At 40.1% G+C, this 18,778-nt stretch overlaps 1 protein-coding gene across 1 annotated transcript in view; it reads left to right on the top strand.

Moving 5' to 3' along the window:
* Positions 1-18,778, top strand: part of LOC311229454 (E3 ISG15--protein ligase HERC5-like) — a gene marked incomplete at both ends in the record, with an annotated part of 38,865 nt that overhangs the window by 7,802 nt on the left and 12,285 nt on the right. Inside the window, 11 exons of the mRNA XM_084315535.1 lie at positions 2,437-2,554; positions 3,120-3,196; positions 3,729-3,950; positions 4,467-4,558; positions 7,010-7,140; positions 7,623-7,701; positions 8,151-8,257; positions 8,349-8,408; positions 8,558-8,663; positions 10,274-10,472; positions 10,947-11,098. Coding sequence (XP_084171661.1) covers positions 2,437-2,554; positions 3,120-3,196; positions 3,729-3,950; positions 4,467-4,558; positions 7,010-7,140; positions 7,623-7,701; positions 8,151-8,257; positions 8,349-8,408; positions 8,558-8,663; positions 10,274-10,472; positions 10,947-11,098 — 1,343 coding nt within the window. The remainder of the gene's footprint in view (positions 1-2,436; positions 2,555-3,119; positions 3,197-3,728; positions 3,951-4,466; positions 4,559-7,009; positions 7,141-7,622; positions 7,702-8,150; positions 8,258-8,348; positions 8,409-8,557; positions 8,664-10,273; positions 10,473-10,946; positions 11,099-18,778) is intronic.

The following is an 18,778-nucleotide window of genomic DNA, read 5'->3' as shown; positions in this document are numbered from 1 at the left end:
AACATCCCACTCCACTGACACATGCCTTCTCTATTTAAACGACCACATCAAACAAGAGGTGGACGCGGGCAAATACTGCGGCATGGTCATGCTGGACCTACAAAAGGCCTTCGACACTGTCAATCACACCATTCTGATTGACAAGCTAAAAGCAATTGGTTTTGATAATCTATCAGTGAGCTGGATGCAATACTACCTGGAGGGGAGAGAGCAGATGGTGGAGGTAAACGGTACCCTATCCCCCCCCCTCACAGTAAGCTGTGGTGTTCCACAAGGAAGCATACTAGGTCCGCTACTGTTCCTAATTTATGCAAATGACATGTCGTCAGCTTGTGACTGCAACTTGTTCCTGTTTGCGGACGACTCAGCCCTGCTGGTCTCTGACAAGAACAAGTTACAGGTTGAAAAAACCCTCAGCTCAGAACTAGGCAAAATCTGCATATGGCTCGCTGATAACAAACTATCATTACACATGGGCAAAACAGAGTCCATTCTCTTCGGTTCAAATAACAAACTCAGCTAGACCGACGGCTTCTCAGTTACAGTGGGTGACAATATTGTCACAAGGAAAGAAGATATTACCTACCTGGGTTCCATCCTAGAGGCAAATATTTCCTGTGACAAAATGGCATCCAATGTAATAAAAAAAGTCAACCAACGAACTCGATTCTTGTACCGGATCTCCTCACTGGTAAACAAGAATACCCTGAAGACTCTAGCAGGAGCACTCATTCAAGGGTACTACGACTATGCTTGCACCTCATGGTACCAAAGCACCTCAAAGGCGCTAAAAACAAAATTACAACTCAAAACAAACTGGTCAGACTACTGCTTGACCTTACTCCTAGAACCCACCTGCCCACTTTGACAACCTAGGATGGCTTAGAGTAGACGACAGAGTACAGCAACTTGCAATGGGCCTGGTCTACAAGATACACTACACAACCAAGGTACCCATGTACATGACAAAATACTTCCCAAAGGTCAGTGAATACCACGATCACAACACCAGAGGGAGCTCCACAAATCATGTTAAACCCAGATTCGGCTCAAACAAGGGACTAAACACGTTTCGCAATTATGCCACATCAATGTGGAACGCCCTACCCAAAGCTGTTAGGTAATGTGAATCACTACCCACTTTCAAAAACACTCTCAAAAAACACCTAAGGGAGACTGCAACTCGAAACTGGCCCCTGTAAATGTCCGAACACAACCCCCTCCAATGTACAGTAAATTACCAAGTATGGTCTTGTCAATAATCCAATGTACAGTTTTGTTTGTACAGTTGTACAGTGTCCCCCACCCACCCCTCCTACCCAACCCCCCCCCCCCCCTCACTCCTACCCCCCCCCCCCACTCCTACCCAACCCCCCCCCCCCCCCCCCCCCCCCCCCCCACCCAACCACCTCCAATGTACAGTCCCCCCCCCACCCCCACCTACCCAATCCAATGTACAGTTTCTACGTCAAATGTATATACTCTTTTTTTCTGGACTCTTTTTGTATCACAAACAGTACTGGAATTGCAAATCTGGTATGTCATAAATGTATAGATGTAGCAGTACTGTCTATCTGTATGTCATGTATGTCATATATGTTACGATGAATTGAAAATTGGGGACCCTGATGTAAACAAGACGAAAGTCTTTCTCTGGTCTGCATCCCCTTAACAATTGTATGTATTGAGCTGTACTGTACTGTACCCATTCTGCAATCTGTTAATAAAGTTTTCAATCAATCAATCAATCAATCCGGAGCTGCAGCTGGACCCTATTGGAGTAGTATTCAATAGTTAGGTTAACTCTTCTCCGGAGCTGCAGCTGGACCCTATTGGAGTAGTATTCAATAGTTAGGTTTCGTTTTCCACAATCTAAAGTGAGAACATTTCTGTTCTCGGGAAATGCAACACATGGAGGAATCGTTTTCATTTCTTGCTTCGTTGACGCGCCTCGTATTATAGCATATAAAGCGCAATTGAGTCCGACAAAGCAGTTGCTAACATTGACATGACAAGTCAACACACCCGAACCGAACCATGTTTGCGTGGGGAGAGGACACCAGACCCGGCTTTGGTTTCAATACACTAGTAACCAACACACACAACGGCATTCATTTGATCCGACTCAAGTCTCAAATCCAGGATCTCTCGGCGGGTTATAATGTGGTCGCTTTCATCAGAAATGGAAATGTGTCTGTTGTTCGAATGCGTGAGACCCAAGATGGGACGAGGGTCTCTGGAAGACTCAGTGAGTATCTATCTGTCTCTGTCTGTCTTGGTTTGTATTCTGTTTATTTTTTATTTATTTTTTAGACTTTATTTAACCAGATTATTAAATTAAAGAAAAAAGAAGAAAAAACATACAGGGCATGAAGCAAAATGCAATACAATTTGAATGACCATCACCATGATGTCATGTGTCTCTTGCACCCATAGAGAGTGTGGACAGTAAAGAGAAGATCCAGGCTGTGAGTTGTACTGATGCTGAGGTGGTCCTCTTGTCTGAACAAGGCAGGCTTCTCTGTCTGACTCTGGACACGGCTGCTTCTCCCAGGTGAGGTCTTTGTGTGATCCAAATATATCACTTAATCACAAACTTTATCTGGGGATTCATATTCTACAGACAGACAAACATGATCGATGATTGATGACTGATTTTACAGCCTATGGGATGTTGCCTAATTAAATTAAATTACAGCATGTTAGTAATCTACTGGTGTTTTATGTAGTCTGATTTGGCCTACATGGTTGGGACCAATTCAGAATAATTTGCAATATATTTACCACAAACCAGCCATGGGTCCTGCTATGACCAAGCACGCACGCGCGCGCACACACACACACACACACACACACACACACACACACACACACACACACACACACACACACACACACACACACACACAACCTGTCTGCCTGAAATGGATGCATTTGTGTTTGTACTCTTGACAATCTGATCATTACTCCTACAAAAATCAAATATATTAACGGTCTAATAGTTATGCAACTGTTTTTAAATTAGTATTCTTTATCTTAATGTATACATGAACCTAAATGCCTCACCTGTATGTCTACAATTACTAACCTTTACTTACCTTATTTTTACTCTCTCATAGACCCCTGAATTTCCCAGGCAACAGGCACGTATCTCAGGTTGCATGTGGGAGCCATCACTCAATTGTCCTAACAAAAGGTAGACTGCCAAGCTATATATAATAACATGACTAAATAGAACCATGTTGCTGTCCTAGCAAATTAATTTACAGTTAATCAACAAGAAATTATACCTGTATTTGTTTTGTGAATATTAAAGTATTTTCCAAGCACATGATGGTTGTAAATCCAAGTGCACATCGTGTGAATCGTGTATACTTGCATAACGATATCCTATCGATATGTAGTGGCCAGTATTGACCTGTAGTAAACTCCACCCTCTTTTCTTGATCTCCAATCACAACTGTTGTGATTGGAGTAGAAAAAAAGAGGGCTGGTTTAGGATATATGTCAATTGTGATTAAAAAAATAAAAGTAAATTTTCTTTCCTCATACATGTTTTTCTATACCATGATTTTTTTTTTTTTTTTTTTACAAATGTTGACATTATAAAATTGCAACATATTGCAGTGTTTAGTATTGTGCTATATTGAATTATAACCCCTGTTGTTATGTATCATATTGCCAAATTGTCAATACACAGCCCGAATCTTAATGTTGTTGTGCTGTAGATGGCCAGGTTTTTGCATGGGGCCAAAACTCCAGCGGCCAGCTAGGTCTGGGGGAGGGGAAGCCCAGTGTCCAGTCCCCCCAACTCCTCCAGCCTCTGTCAGGGTTGCCCCTGAGTCTGGTCACAGCTGGGGGAGACCAGAGCTTCGCCCTCTCCCTCTCCGGGTCCGTATTTGGCTGGGGAAAGAACTGCTGGGGACAGCTGGGCCTAGGGGACACAGCAGGTACCCAACTGTTGTTAAAGGAAAACTCCAACATTTTGGGAAATTTGCTTATTTGCCATCTGCCCTGGAGTTAGACAAGAAGATACATACCTTTTTAAGACGTTTGGAACTAGGCTAATGGAGGAACCTACTTCCAGTGACTGGCTCTAAGCTAGGCTAACGGTGCGTGTCTTCCTACTCCTACTGCATGCACAGAGAAGAAAAAAGGTATCTTCTTGTCTAACTCCAGGGTAGATGGCAAATAAGCTAATTTCCCAAAATGTTGGAGTTTTCCTTTAACATTTCAACGTCTCTTATTGATTTATGCTCTGCTGCCTTAAAAATGTAATTTCAAGATTGATAAATGACAAAATAATATGTGTGTGCGTGTCAATATAGTAAGACACAGTTCAGCACACAGAGTACCATGGCAACATTTAAGCATTTTATTTTATTTTTATTTATGGCTGTCATTTCTACTACATTCAAAGCTGAATTTGTTCAAAGCAGTAAATGTTGTATCAATGTTTTCAATAGACAGACATACTCCAACTGCCGTCCATTACCTCAACATGAAGAAAACGGTTTACATTTCCTGTGGAAAGGACCATACTGCTGTTCTGACCAAGGTGAACAGTTTAGACGGCCAGAGACGAGAGGCCCTATATGTGCACACTGCTGTAAATTAATCACAGAGTCTGGACACTCATGCTGCTCAACACACCTTTATTGTGGACAGTAACATTGTAGCCCAATATGGCCAATATTATAGGTTGGAGTAGTTCAATTGCCAGGCTCCAATTACTGTAGTTTGTTTTCATCCCTCGACTCATAAAAAGTTACCCGTGTAGTCGGTGTGATTTATGGAGAAGAAATAACATTTTCCTTTTTTTATATGTAGGCCATACAAATAGTTATATATCCATATAAAACCCACGCATCTCATACAATGCAGCAGAAAGTCGTTTTCTGTTTAGTTCAGGGGTGGCCAACCCGCGGCTCGCGAGCAGCATGTGGCTCTTTGCCCGTCAATGTGTGGCTCTTCCATCAATAAAAAAAATATATATATTATAATTTTCTTTTTGTATGTCACTCATTCCATAAGGACGTAGAATAAACATTCACAGATTTTTTTTTTAAATGGGGCATTTGCATGTTCTTGGTATCTGAATCTAGGGACATCTATGGATCTCAGGGAATGTATTCCCAGTGTCATAAATAGTGTGTCTGTTACTAGGCTTGAGTAAATTGTAATGAACCAAAGGAGAATGTCAATTATATTGAAAAAATATTTTTTTTATCTTTGACTGTGAATAACACCATGCTAAAATGTACTAGACCTGAAAAATCTAAGCAAATTAATAAAGGGAAGATGATTAAACAAGATACAGTACTGAATTCTGCCATCTTTTTTATAATGTAAATTTCTCCAAAATTTTTCATCATATTGCAACACCGTTTTTTGCTAGACGTTCACAGAAAGGTAGAGAAACTAACTGCTTTCTGTTTTATGGCAATAACGTTCAGGTTTGTGGGAGATAATCCCAAAAAATAAGAGAAATAAAAAAGTAAATCCAGAAGTCAGATGATTGACAGGGGCTGGCGTGAGCTGGGTAGTGTAGTTTTTCAAAATTCGAAAGCCCTGAGTCTCTTCCTTCACTTGGCTGCTCCACTTCCTCCCGTCAATATGCGCCGATTTCCGACTCATTGCCCTGAGATTTCTATAATGTTATATTTCACTATAACAGTTAAAATCATTGGTAAACAAACGTAATGCTGAAAATATACACTTTTACTGTATATTTCGGGCATAAGAGGTTAACCCTGTGAGGCCCAAATTAAAAAGACATTAGCAACTTCAGAGGGTGGCACATATAAACACATTTACTATCAAATAGCATTGTGAGGCTGAACAACAGGGCCAATTGACTATACATGTGCTTAACATTTTTTAAATAAACATTTGCAGACTTTATTTTTTTTAAATGGCTAAACATGATTTTGTAATTTTGCAACCGGGGGTCTCACAGGGTACTTTTAACCCTGTGAGGCCCAAATAAAAAAGACATTAGCAACTTCAGAGGCCAGAGGGTGAGACCTATAAACACATGAAGGGTGCCGTGACTGAAAAAAAAGGTTAAGAAACGCTGGTATATGGTGTGGCTCTTTGTGGTACCACAGTAATTTTTGTGGCTCTTAATCTCTGACTGGTTGGCCACCCCTGGTTTAGTTTGTTGTTTTTTTTCTAAATAAAGGGAATTGCCCTCAAGAACTTGCAAAGAGATGAAATGAACATATGCCGATTTTGTGTGACAGTAAAGTAATATTGAATGCAATATGTAAGAATAATGGTTTATATAATGTACAAAGCATTTGATCTAAATATAAGTGTTTAGATTAATTAACTAATGTATTAAAAGCACAGTAGGCTAAGTAGGTCAAATAGGCGAAATGGCTGAGTAGCAGAAACACTGCAGAACAGAACAGAAACTGAAGGCTGATAGAAATTATGTCTTCATAGTTGTTACTGGGCACTTAGCGCTCCCAAAACACAAATCCGAGACACCATTTTCAGCACCATGGAGAGTGCAGTGTGCCATATAGGCCTTTTGAGGAATTGATACAGTATGTCTTGCTGGACCACACTGCCTACCACCTTCACACTGCCTAGGATGTTTATAAAACTCTTGGCATGTCGGGGAGAAATTAGCTTTGACTTGAATCTTGCTCTTCACAAGATCCACGCTGCATCAAATTCTCTGGTCCGTTCACACACTGGTCTTCAGCTGCAGAGGCCAGTGAGACCGAAAGGGATGGGCTGTACTCAAACTGTGACCAAAGACACAGCTCACAGTAGCTCCTTGGAGAGGGGAGACGCTAGCAAGCAGGGTAACACTGATGTGTTGGCTGCTGACGATTTAGAGAAATCCATGTATTTAATTCAATTCAATCATGTGTCTATTATAGACTATACCCCTGGTAAATCGCACTCTGTGTGTATTGTTGACCCCTAACAAGACACACTATGGCCTGTAAAAAAGGTCTTATAACACAGTAATCGTCTGGTTATTTTTCTCCAGGGTGGCACGGTGTTCACATTCGGATCTGGTCAGTATGGACAGCTTGGGCACAACTCGTTCAGAGATGAGCTACATCCTCAGGTGGTTGCAGAACTCTGGGGGGCAAAGGTCACCAAGATTGCTTGTGGAAGGTGCAGTACACTCATCATTTCACAATTTGCTCAAATGTTGTGGCTGTCAACCCTATACTGTAGGTTTACAAGACCTTAGTTAAAACCAAGAGAGATGCCAACTCATGCCCTGACGCCGGCTGTCAGTGCAGAGAATGGGGCACATTTAGACCAAATGATGATCAATTTAATTAAAATGTTCATGAATTAATAGTATATGTTTCAATTAATTTCATTAATTCGTTATTTCTGGCTTAGAAAACAATTGTTTGTATTTATCTCAAGGATTATAAACCTATAATCATGTATTTCTATTATAGAAAAATTGGTTTCACATTTACTCAAATCATCCCCGAAATGATTTGCGACCCTCTGGAGGGTCCTGACCCGCGGGTTGAAAGCCACCGTTCTAATGAAAACACTAAAAGAGTATAGCTTCAAAGTATCCCACTGTCTCCGTTGTCAGACTAGACTAGACATTGTTTTCTCATCTGTCAAACCAGACATCACACACTAGTGTTGACAGAGTCCAAGAGGACCTACTCCTATGGCTGTGGAGAGCAAGGGCAGCTGGGAAATGGAGTCGGGGGGGTTCAGTCTGTGCCTCTACGTGTTCAGCTGTCACAGGGTAACTACATTTCTATGTAAGGGTTAGTCAATTTAGTGTAATAAAGATTCAATAAATATTTATTTAATCTGTTTCTGTATTTATATATTTATTCATTAAATTATAGGTAAAACCATAAATGTCTCAATTATTCGATTTTCTTTATATATTATATATGTATATATATATTTGACTATTTTCCTGATTTCAGATACCAGTGCGCATCAGAAGATTGACCACATCTATGCAGGAGGAAACCATTCTTTTGCAATATGCTCTTCTGATCAGGTATCATCATAATCGCATCCAGACCAAACCCAATGGAGTTATGATGTGAGGCAGTTTTCTCTGTGTAGATGTCATTTCACACCAAACGCAGTAAGACAATTAATGTTTGTTTTTGTTGTTGTTTTTACTTCACAAGGGGTCAGAAAACCTGAGGGCAGACAAGGCGACACAGGAAGCCTTAGACGATGTGATTGACACATGGAGCTCAGAATGTGACTTAAAGTCATGGAGAAAGATTCAAAAGTAGGTTTAATAAAAATGTATATACCAATCCGTGATTTATTTTACTTGCAAAACTCCATATTTTCATTATGTTATGCATCCAACTTTCCAGAGAAATCAAAAGAACGTTCTCCTCCGCACCCTGTGTGAATAGAAGCTTCCTTGACAAAAGGTAAAAGCAGATTGGTTCTCCGATGTAAACATTAATACTTGTTGTTGCATTATCTGTCTTCACGTTGTTGTTTTCTTTCTGTCTTTACATTGTTGTTGTTGTTTTGTTTCTATTATTCTTTTGATCTTATTTGATTTTGATTTTATCAGCGATGATAAGCATTTCCAAACTTCACCAAAGCATTCTGGGCTGAATTTGAAACATGCACGGTGTGCTTTCAAGAAAGTGGTAAAGAAGGACAGAGTGTGGGCAGAGGTAATATTACTGTACTTACACACATTATATGATTCCATATCTGTATCCTGATCACTGTAATGAACAGCTAATCTGGCAGGCCGTCTGGATCTCGAGAGCCTGTGAGATCCAGAATGGCTCTGAAGGTTAGGTGTTTACGTGTCCTACTGTAGGACCCTTAACACTTTCAGTGCCAGGCCGTGTTTTCCTTTTTACCCCGTTGATGCCACGGTCCACGGCCCATGTAACGTTAATATCGCCTAATCTATGTTTTAAATTATGCTATGTGTCTAATCTGCCCATCGCTTATCAAAGAATCATTTTCCAGTCAACATTGGCAAAGCAGATTGTGTTTTTATCGCTTCATTTCCTTTTTATAGCATTTTGAAAACCACTCGGTTTCGAAGAAAAAACAACACATTCCATGATAATCGCCTTTTACTGGAATATTCCAGAACGTTATCATTTGTCTGTCTATTTATGCTCGTGCCGTGCGCTGATAATCGCTGCTATTATTTCCTCATGGCTTTTACAGTGAAACAGCCATATCACATATAGTGGAAACGCTTATATCTCCATGAAAACGAGTCTGATTATCCTAACACTGATAACATAGATTCCTTACCTGACATCGGATGGTATCCAAATGGTATATTCCAATTCCTGATCACCATTCGAAAAAATCGATAAGTATATTGATCCAACGTGTGTACAGTATAACCCATGATCGCCGCGGCTCAGAGGCTCCAGAATGAACTCTGGTAACTCAGTGGACTGGAAAATGTGGACTGGAATATTTTTTTCCCCCATCCATTTTCATTGAGTCCATTCCAAAAGGGTGATTTACCATCTGGGAGATGATAGGGGGCACTTTTTTCACATCTGATCGCCGGCGGCCCCTGGATCTCCAACGGTAGGCTCGCGTGATGCAATATGATTTCAGATCGCTAATTATTATTTTTTTAAATCCAGAGAAAAGCTGTGACGTGGCTTTCAACGTCACAATCGTAAACCCGAGATTAGCCGTGAGTGGCGCTCAAAGTGTTAACATGCAAAGGAACAGCTCCATTATTACCTACTGAAAACCCCCCGAAAATACCTATAACGCCAAATACACACACATCTGAGCTGGACTCTCTAGCAGTGGTGGCGGAGAGGAGGAGCCTAGGTAAGCTCCATGCCATCAGGGACAAGGACAACCCCTCCCACCTACTATACACAGACTTGGCTGACAGAAGGAGCACGTTCAGTGCTAGACTAAGACTCCCAAGATGTAGCACTGAACGGCAGCCATCAGACTTTACAATGCATCACTGTGCCTCACTGCATCACTGAGCACAGGGTGACAGTTACCATCTTCCTTTTTCTTTTAAAACAACATTGTTCAACATTATACTTACTGTACACTTACTGTATATTTTATATTAGAATATATACATACCATAGGAAATGTAAATCCCATTATTTGTGACTTTGTTTTGTCTACCTAAATGTTTACTGTTTGCTGTGAGCGATTTGTAGTGCCAAATTTTCCCCGGGATGAATAAAGTATTTCTAGTCTATTCTATTCTATCTCACTTTTGACAACCCTAACAATAAATCACTTGTATCATTCCCTCTCAAAATGGCAGGTTGAGTCTGTTCTCCTGCACACGCTGCTCCCAGCCCTGAACGAGGCACCGGTTGGGGTGGAGGGCTTGAGAGTGTACCTGCTTCTCACCGAGCTGCTGCAAGTCTATCACACACAGAAACAGCTGTGCTGGACGGAGCTAGCTGAGGCAGTCGCTGCTGCCATACTCAGACTGCCTGCGGAGAGCCTCCAGGTCTTAGGTAACTGCTACTGCCACAACCACCTGGTTGTGAACATTATTATGACATTAACCCCTTTATGTTAGGTGTACGATCTCATTGTGTGTGTGATCGAATTTTGCAAACTGAAGATTCTAATGAGGATCTAACATCAATTATTGGGCGTTGAACGTTATGGAGTTCAAATAGAAGTCCAAGGCAGGATGCTGAGGTAACATTGCCAACCGAAATAGTCAAAACAAAACAGGCAGAATACACTTATTACAAGCTCATGCTGACTCGTGTTGTTTCCTACATGGACGTGAATTAGTCGTTGGCTCGTTGAAATGCGCTCGTAGCGATCTACGAGGTGAATAAGGTGAATAGCTGCAGAATGTGCTCTGTTATTACCATGTTGTTGAGTAACACACGATTGAGACGTACCAAGCGGTAACTGCTGATGTGTTGACCATTTTAATAGGGTGTATATTGTAAACTTCACGTAACATTCCTCAGGAGATTGGTGGTCCTTGCTGAAGCCTTCCACCATGATTGAACATGTCCAGATGTGGAAACAGGCCCTGTGGTGGATTCTGGTCACAAGCCCTGAGATTACCCGCAACACTGGATGTAAAGACCTGTTGAAGGTCCTTCAGCATCTCTACAATGTCAGTGTCTCATTAGGATTCTGATGATCTTGTATGTCGTCATATTAGTCTGCGCTGAATGTGATTTTACTCTTACCATATAGCACAGTTATGTCAGAATTGATACAAAGCCAATTTGAAATGTATCACCTTTAGTATAAATTCAGATTGCGGCTCAACAATTTTCATTGATTTTTAGGCAAATAAAGCTGCTGGACCTCGGAGGATTGCAGAAAGTACATTTTGCTTGGAGGAGATACGATTCAACACATCATTTCTCCAGCAGGACGTGAATCTTTGGCGTTCATGGTCGCAGAGGAAGGTACAAAACATCTACTCTTGCTCTCTCATCTTTCTCGTTGGTCTCCACAATTCTTTCCAATATATCATGCACTTTTAATTTTCAGTAATGAATTAACTGTCTGTAGTGTGGTAGTGAAAGGTTAACCCCCTGTACTGTGGTTAGGGATGGGTACCGAATTCTGTACTTTTAAAGGTACTTACTGAAACACGTCGCTACTACCGATGATCGATTCACGTGAGATACCAAACAAAAAACGAAAAAAATCATTTTTTACACTTTAAAAAAAGAAATGTAATCTTTTTTCTCTTCATGTCAACGTTCACACGCACAATATACGCTTACCTATGATTTGACTTGATTCAACAACAAAGCAGTCGGGGCAATGGCAAGCCGAAAACGGTCGAAAGTGTAGTTATTTGAAGTTTGGATTCTTTTTTTACGACTGAGGTAGGTAGATTACATTTTTAGAGACTAAAGTACAGAAAAAAGGTACCGTTGGGTACCGGTATCGATTCACAGGTACCGGTACCGTATCGGTTCAAATGTGAACGGTACCCATCCCTAAGTGTGATAGTGAAAGCGTTAACCTTCTGTAGTGTGGTAGTGAAAGATTAACCTTCTGTAGTGTGTAGGGGTGGGAATCACCAGTTTCATCATGATACGATACAATATCGATTCTTTGGACAACGATACGATATTTGCCGATATCACAAAGTCTCTCACGATACAATACGATACGATTAGATTCAGGTGCCTGCGATCGATATGAGATGATATCATATGCCCATTTAACACAATCAGTAACATTTAGATCAACAAAAAAAAGGTAATGAAAATATCATTTGACATTTGTATTTTTGAGCTCTTCCAGACATTTAAAGGAAAATCAATCTATTGTTTTTAATACAAATAGACCTCCTGTTCACTGTAAAGTGCCACGTTTTTATATATTGAGCTTTAAACTTTAAGCTACATTTTTTGGAACTCAAAACTCACAACCTCCCTCTCCCAAACCGTTCCTACAACAATTTGTTGATGTTGCATGATCATGTATAGGCCTACATTTATTATGTATTATATTGTTTATGTTTAAATAACATTTAAACATCAAACTCCTCTGACCTCATCTGGTCTTTCCAAAGACGCGCGCACACACACACACACAGAAAGGGAGAATGCTATGCTGTAACATCTACACACACGGAGCTACTGCTGTTGTTCTTGGGCGGATATGAGACTCGCCACAGGATTTTCAAAATAAGAGTATCGATATGAATCGATCTTATTACATCGCATCGATCCGATTCAATTGTTGATAATTACATCGATGTATCGATCTGGATCGATGTATCGTCCCACCCCTAGTAGTGTGGTAGTGAAAGATTAACCTTCTGTAGTGTGGTAGTGAAAGGTTAACCGCCTGTAGTGGTAGTGAAAGGTTAACCGCCTGTAGTGGTAGTGAAAAGTTAACCGCCTGTAGTGTGGTAGTGAAAGGTTAACCGCCTGTAGTGGGATAGTGAAAGGTTAACCGTCTGTAGTGTGGTAGTGAAAGGTTAACCGCCTGTAGTGTGATAGTGAAAGGTTAACCGCCTGTAGTGTGGTAGTGAAAGGTTAACCGCCTGTAGTGTGGTAGTGAAAGGTTAACCGCCTGTAGTGTGATAGTGAAAGGTTAACCGCCTGTAGTGTGGTAGTGAAAGGTTAACCGCCTGTAGTGTGATAGTGAAAGGTTAACCGTCTGTAGTGTGATAGTGAAAGCGTTAACCGTCTGTAGTGTGGTAGTGAAAGGTTAACCGTCTGTAGTGTGATAGTGAAAGCGTTAACCGCCTGTAGTGTGGTAGTGAAAAGTTAACCGCCTGTAGTGTGGTAGTGAAAGGTTAACCGTCTGTAGTGTGATAGTGAAATCGTTAACCGCCTGTAGTGTGGTAGTGAAAGGTTAACCGCCTGTAGTGGTAGTGAAAGGTTAACCGTCTGTAGTGTGGCAGTGAAAGGGTTAAGTGATGTATTGCTGTAGACTATGGTAGACTAAACCCATTCAGCTACTGATACGGCTTCTTTTTTTTTATATTTTTTTTATTATTGCAAAACAAAAATTATTAAAAGTCAGTACTCAACACACAATGCATAATGAAACTTTCAGTAAAGGTGGTTAAAATATATGCAAGTACAGAAACAAGATAAAACAAAAATAGTCTATAATAACATTTTAACCGTATACAGTGTATATCCAGCGAAATTACAATTATATAAATGTTAGTATATAATATACCCCTAATACCTATTTTCTAAAACCCTACACACATATGCTCCAGCTCGAACCCCCCCCTCCCGGACCCCCTCTTGGATAGTACCTCCATTATCCCTCACTCCTAACCAGACACTACCATTATAAGCTAGCTTTTATTCTCTCCACCACTTCTAACCACATTGACATTTTGGATTCATTGAGACCCAGAATTCTTGCTGTAGATATTTCTTGATATATCACATCGAGATATGTAAGAAACCACACTTTTCGGCAAATTTTTTCCGGTTGAAACCAACGTGATGCGATCAGTTTTTTAGCTACTGTGATACCCGATAAAACCAATCTCTTTAGTTGTGGATTCACTGCAAACTCAAAAACATCATTCAATAGTAATACCGAGGGGTGTACAGGTATATTCCAAGATACGAGTATTGATAATTGTTGGGACACATCTTTCCAGAATGCCTTAACTGGTGGGCAGTCCCAATACATGTGCATAAATGTTCCTTCGTCCCCATTTGTACATTGGGAGCATTTGGAGTCTTGTTTAAGCCCCATTTTGCACAGCCTTATAGGAGTCAAGTATGTCCTGTGAATATAGTTCAGATTGATTTGTTGATGATCCGGGTTCCTTGATGTAAGTCGGACATTTGCCCAGGCTCCTTGCCAATCAAAGTCATTTTCCAGGTCTGGTATATCCCTCCTCCAGACAGTGTCTAGTTGAAGGGTTTCATACGAGGACGTTAGTAATTGATAATAAAAACCTGATACAAAACCTCCCAATGTTTCTCTTTCATAGAAAAATTTGTGGTATCTGTGGTGTTCAATTGGTATGAGTAATGGAACACCGTGAGACCTCAGACAAAGTCGTAACTGTATGTAAAAAAGCCATGTGGACTCGGTGAGGTTAAACTTTGTGCATATTTCGACATAACTACAGAGGCCCTTGTTATTAAAAATATCCCCTAATGAGTGTATGCCTTGCTCTTCCCATATAGGGAATCTTATAGGGCGTTTTCCCATTAAGAGTGCATTGTTATTGAATATGGGAGTGTGATTATGCCATTCTTGAGGGTTAGGATATTTCTTTTGTGTTTCCCGCCATGTTCTGATTGCATGGGTAATTATTGGGCCAAATTCTCGCTCACAATGCTTGATTGAAAGTTTAGTGTGTGCTATGTCTTTCAGTCTCTGTGGGGCTACTATGTTTTCTTCTAATTCTCTCCAAGATACCAAAGCCTGGGGGTCAAACCATATCTTCAATGGTCTTAATGTGAAGGCCTTAAAATATTGTAAAAAATCTGGAACTGCCATGCCACCGTCTGCTTTATTTCTCTGTGCGGTGGATCTTTTTATGCGAGGTGGTTTGTTATTCCAAATAAATTTGTATGTGGAGGTTTGTAATCTTTTCCAGTAGCCCTCTGGAGGAGGTAACGGAAGCATTGAGCTGAAGAAATTGATTCTTGGTAATACATCCATCTTAACTATTGATACCCTTGCCTGTACTGAGTTTTTAAGTTTTGCCCACCTGTCCAGGTCGTCTTTGATTTTGTTCTGTATTTTTGTGTAATTGTGCTTCACCGTTTGTCTTATGGTGGGAAATATTTCCACACCCAAGCATCTAAAATGTTTGACCATGGGTATCGCACCTGGGAGGGTTGTGTCTTTTTTTGCACTGATGTTAAGAGGAAGAAAAGCCGACTTAGGCCAATTTATTTTAAATCCCGATAAATCACCAAAGATCTCTATCAACTTGAGTATATGCGGCAATGTGTTGTTGGGGTTTTGCATGAACAATATTACGTCGTCCGCATATAAACTAATTTTATGTTGTGTGCCCTTGATTACTATTGGTTCTATGTGTTGGGATTGTCTTATAAATTGTGCTAAAGGTTCTAATGATAGATCGAATAGTCCGGGACTAAGAGGGCAACCCTGTCTGGCTGAGCGTGATACCGGAAAGATATCGGAGATGAATGTGCCTGTTGTAATCCTGGCCGATGGGTCCTTGTATAGTACTTTAATCATATCAATGAATCCTTTTCCTAACCCCATCCTTTCTAATACTGCCCATAGAAACGACCATTCCAACCTGTCAAATGCTTTCATAGCATCCAGGGATAGCATCGCCTTAGGTGTGGTGTCCTCTTTGTCTGCATCTAGTACGTGCAGTATTCGCCTTATGTTATCATTGATCAGGCGACCTTTTATGAAGCCTGTTTGGTCCGGATGAACTAAAGACGTCATATGCTTTTGCAATCTGATGGCTAATATCTTAGAGTACAGTTTGACATCGGTTCCGAGGAGGCTTAAAGGTCGGTAACTACCGCACTCAGTGGGGTCTTTGTCTTTTTTGTGAAGAACTGAAATGAGTGCGATATTTTGGTGTTTATGGAAGCTTCCCTCTTTGACTGAGTATAAGATCATATTTAGTAATAAGGGTCCAAATATGTCCCAGCAAGAAATGTACATTTCTGATGGGATACCGTCAATTCCCGGAGCCTTGCCGTTTTTCATTCCGGATATGGCCTTCTTGAGTTCTTCTAATGTGATCGGTGCTTCTAACTGTTTAGCGTCGTCCTCCGAAAGTTTAGGGAGAGTAATTTGATTAAGATATGTGTCTAATTTGTCTTGATCAAAGGTCGTTTCTGAATTATACAAATCGGAGTAGAATTCTTTGAATGTATCGTTTATTATTTTGGGTTCTGTTACTAGGGCTTGTTGTTTCCTAATGGCAGTTATATCTGCAAATTTTGCATTAATTCTTAGTCGCATGGCTAATAGGTGACTAGGTTTAGATCCTTGGAAGTACTGCTGTTGTCTTGTGCTGCGTATTTGCAATTCCGATTTTTGTCTGTATATTGCTTTGATCTCTGTCTTTAGAATGTTAACTTGGTTTTCTAGTCTAGTAGAGTTGTTGTATTTTAAAGAATTAAAAAGCGTTGAGTAAAGCGTTTCCATTTCAGACAGTTTTGTGCTTTGATTTTTGCGCAATATGGAGGAAAATCTATCCGTGAAATCCTTGATCATACTCTTTACCGACATCCATAATATTCTGGGATCTTGCACCGAGTTTGCATTATCCCGTAGGAATACTGTGAGAGCTTCTTTAATTTGTGTAATGAATTCCTTGTTGTTAAGCAGCATAGAATTAAAACGCCATCTTGGGGCCCGGGAAGATAGTGTACCAAATGTTGCTTTCAGGATTAAGTAGCAGTGATCTGATAGCGCATTGGGTGTCATTTCCACTTCATATTTATCAAATATTCTCGGGGATGCAAAGACGTAATCAATTCTGGATAGTGTGTTGTGTCTCGCCGAACGACAGGAGTACTTGCGGGTCATGGGATTAAGTGAACGCCATAAATCAATTACCCCTGTTGATTTTGACCAATCTTTTAATGCTTTAGATGAATTTTTTTGTTCGCTGGAAAAGGTAAGGTAAGTTTTGTCCATCCTTGGGTTCCAAATGGCATTAAAATCCGCACCTATTATATATGAGTACTCGGGATGGTTTAACATTTCTCCGGTTAGTGAAGTGAAGAAACCCACTTCGTACAGATTTGGGGCATATACCGCTGCCAACGCAATTTTCCTGTTATTGTGTATAATCCTAGCTATAGTTATGCGCCCCTCAGCATCCGACCATATCCCTTTCAATTCGATATTTAATTTGCGTCTGACGACTATGGCTACCCCTCTAGTTCTCGTAACAAAAGAAGAGTGACTAATATTATGGTATATGTTATCCGCTAACGTATTTATGTCTTCCTCTAAAATGTGCGTTTCGCTTAATAGAGCCACGTCCACATGTTCTTTTTTCATCAGTGTGAGCACGCTTTTGCGTTTGTGTTGTTTGTTTATCCCACCGGTGTTCCATACCATTATATTCAAACTAGCCATAATCTATGCATGTTTTTGTGTAGTTTTTGGTAATGCTTCTGGAGTGCGAAGCTACAATAGATGTACATCCAATTAATGAGGTCCCGTTGAGAGCTGAGCTTAAAAACATATATATATACAAATAAAAATCCCCTATTTTCCCCTCACCCAGAAAGTCGTACAGGCCTGTGTTCCAAAAACACATCCTCCGCGATTGACTTTCTCCCATAGTCCACCGGATTGCCCAAACAGAGCATTGTAATCTTAATCTTCCTATGCTAATTGCCATAGGATCTAACATTTCCATTCTATTGCAATAGAATGTCGCTTTTGGTCTTGCACCTTCCCTTACTGTAATGAAGTATTGTGATAAATGACAAAAAATAAAAAATAAAAAAAGAGAACAAACTTTCATCGACATATTCATTTGAACCCTCTACTAACGTGTGGGAAAAAAGGAAAAAAGGAAAAGATTGTAGAGCAATATTGACACCTTAATGTGAAGAACAGTGGAAAAGAACAATGTAAGTTAAAATATATATAAAAAATAGAGTAATGAGAAGAAAAAATTAAATAAAATAAAAATTAAAGGAAAGATATAGATAAGGAATGAGAGATAGAATAATTATCAACGTGGAGAAGCCACTAGAACCGAATTAACAGATTAGATAAGATAGAAAAGCAGAGCCTTTTAGAGCTTCAATGTGCCAGTCACCATCAATGGAGTGATTACTTAAATTGTTAGAATAACCTTGTAGTGTTCATACGTTTAGGTGTGGTTAATTTTTAAAGTATTATTAAGGACTGATTGAACTTCATTCAATTGATTATCTGCTATGTGTATACACACCAGATGTTTATTGTTAGAGTTGTAGGCCTTCGTAGTCATGGTGCCTTATATTCTAGACAGGTAGATCGCGGGCTGATTTCAAGTAGATCTTGATTAATAAAATTTGATTATTAAAAAAAAAAAAGTTTGTTATTTAAGATGAGGTCGGACTCGGCACTGACAGATTTGTGTTCATTATGCTGCTTTTATAAAGCCTCAAATGACTGCTTACAATATACAATTTTGGCTGGTAGCTCTCGGGCTAGGTGGTAAATAAAAAAGTAGATCTTGGTTCAAAAAAGGTTGGCCACCCCTGTTGTAGAGTATACTAGTGCAATAGACTATTTTTATGTTCCAGAATGATCTAAGAGACCCAGGGCATTTGAGCGATAAACCCAGAATATTCCAGATAGATCTTTTTGCAATGATATGTATTTGTCT

This window comes from Notolepis coatsorum (genome assembly GCF_963971535.1).
Source record: "Notolepis coatsorum genome assembly, chromosome: 6".
NCBI lineage: Eukaryota > Metazoa > Chordata > Actinopteri > Aulopiformes > Paralepididae > Notolepis > Notolepis coatsorum.
Note: the sequence above shows the minus strand (reverse complement) of the source record. Positions and strands in the feature narration are given on the sequence as shown.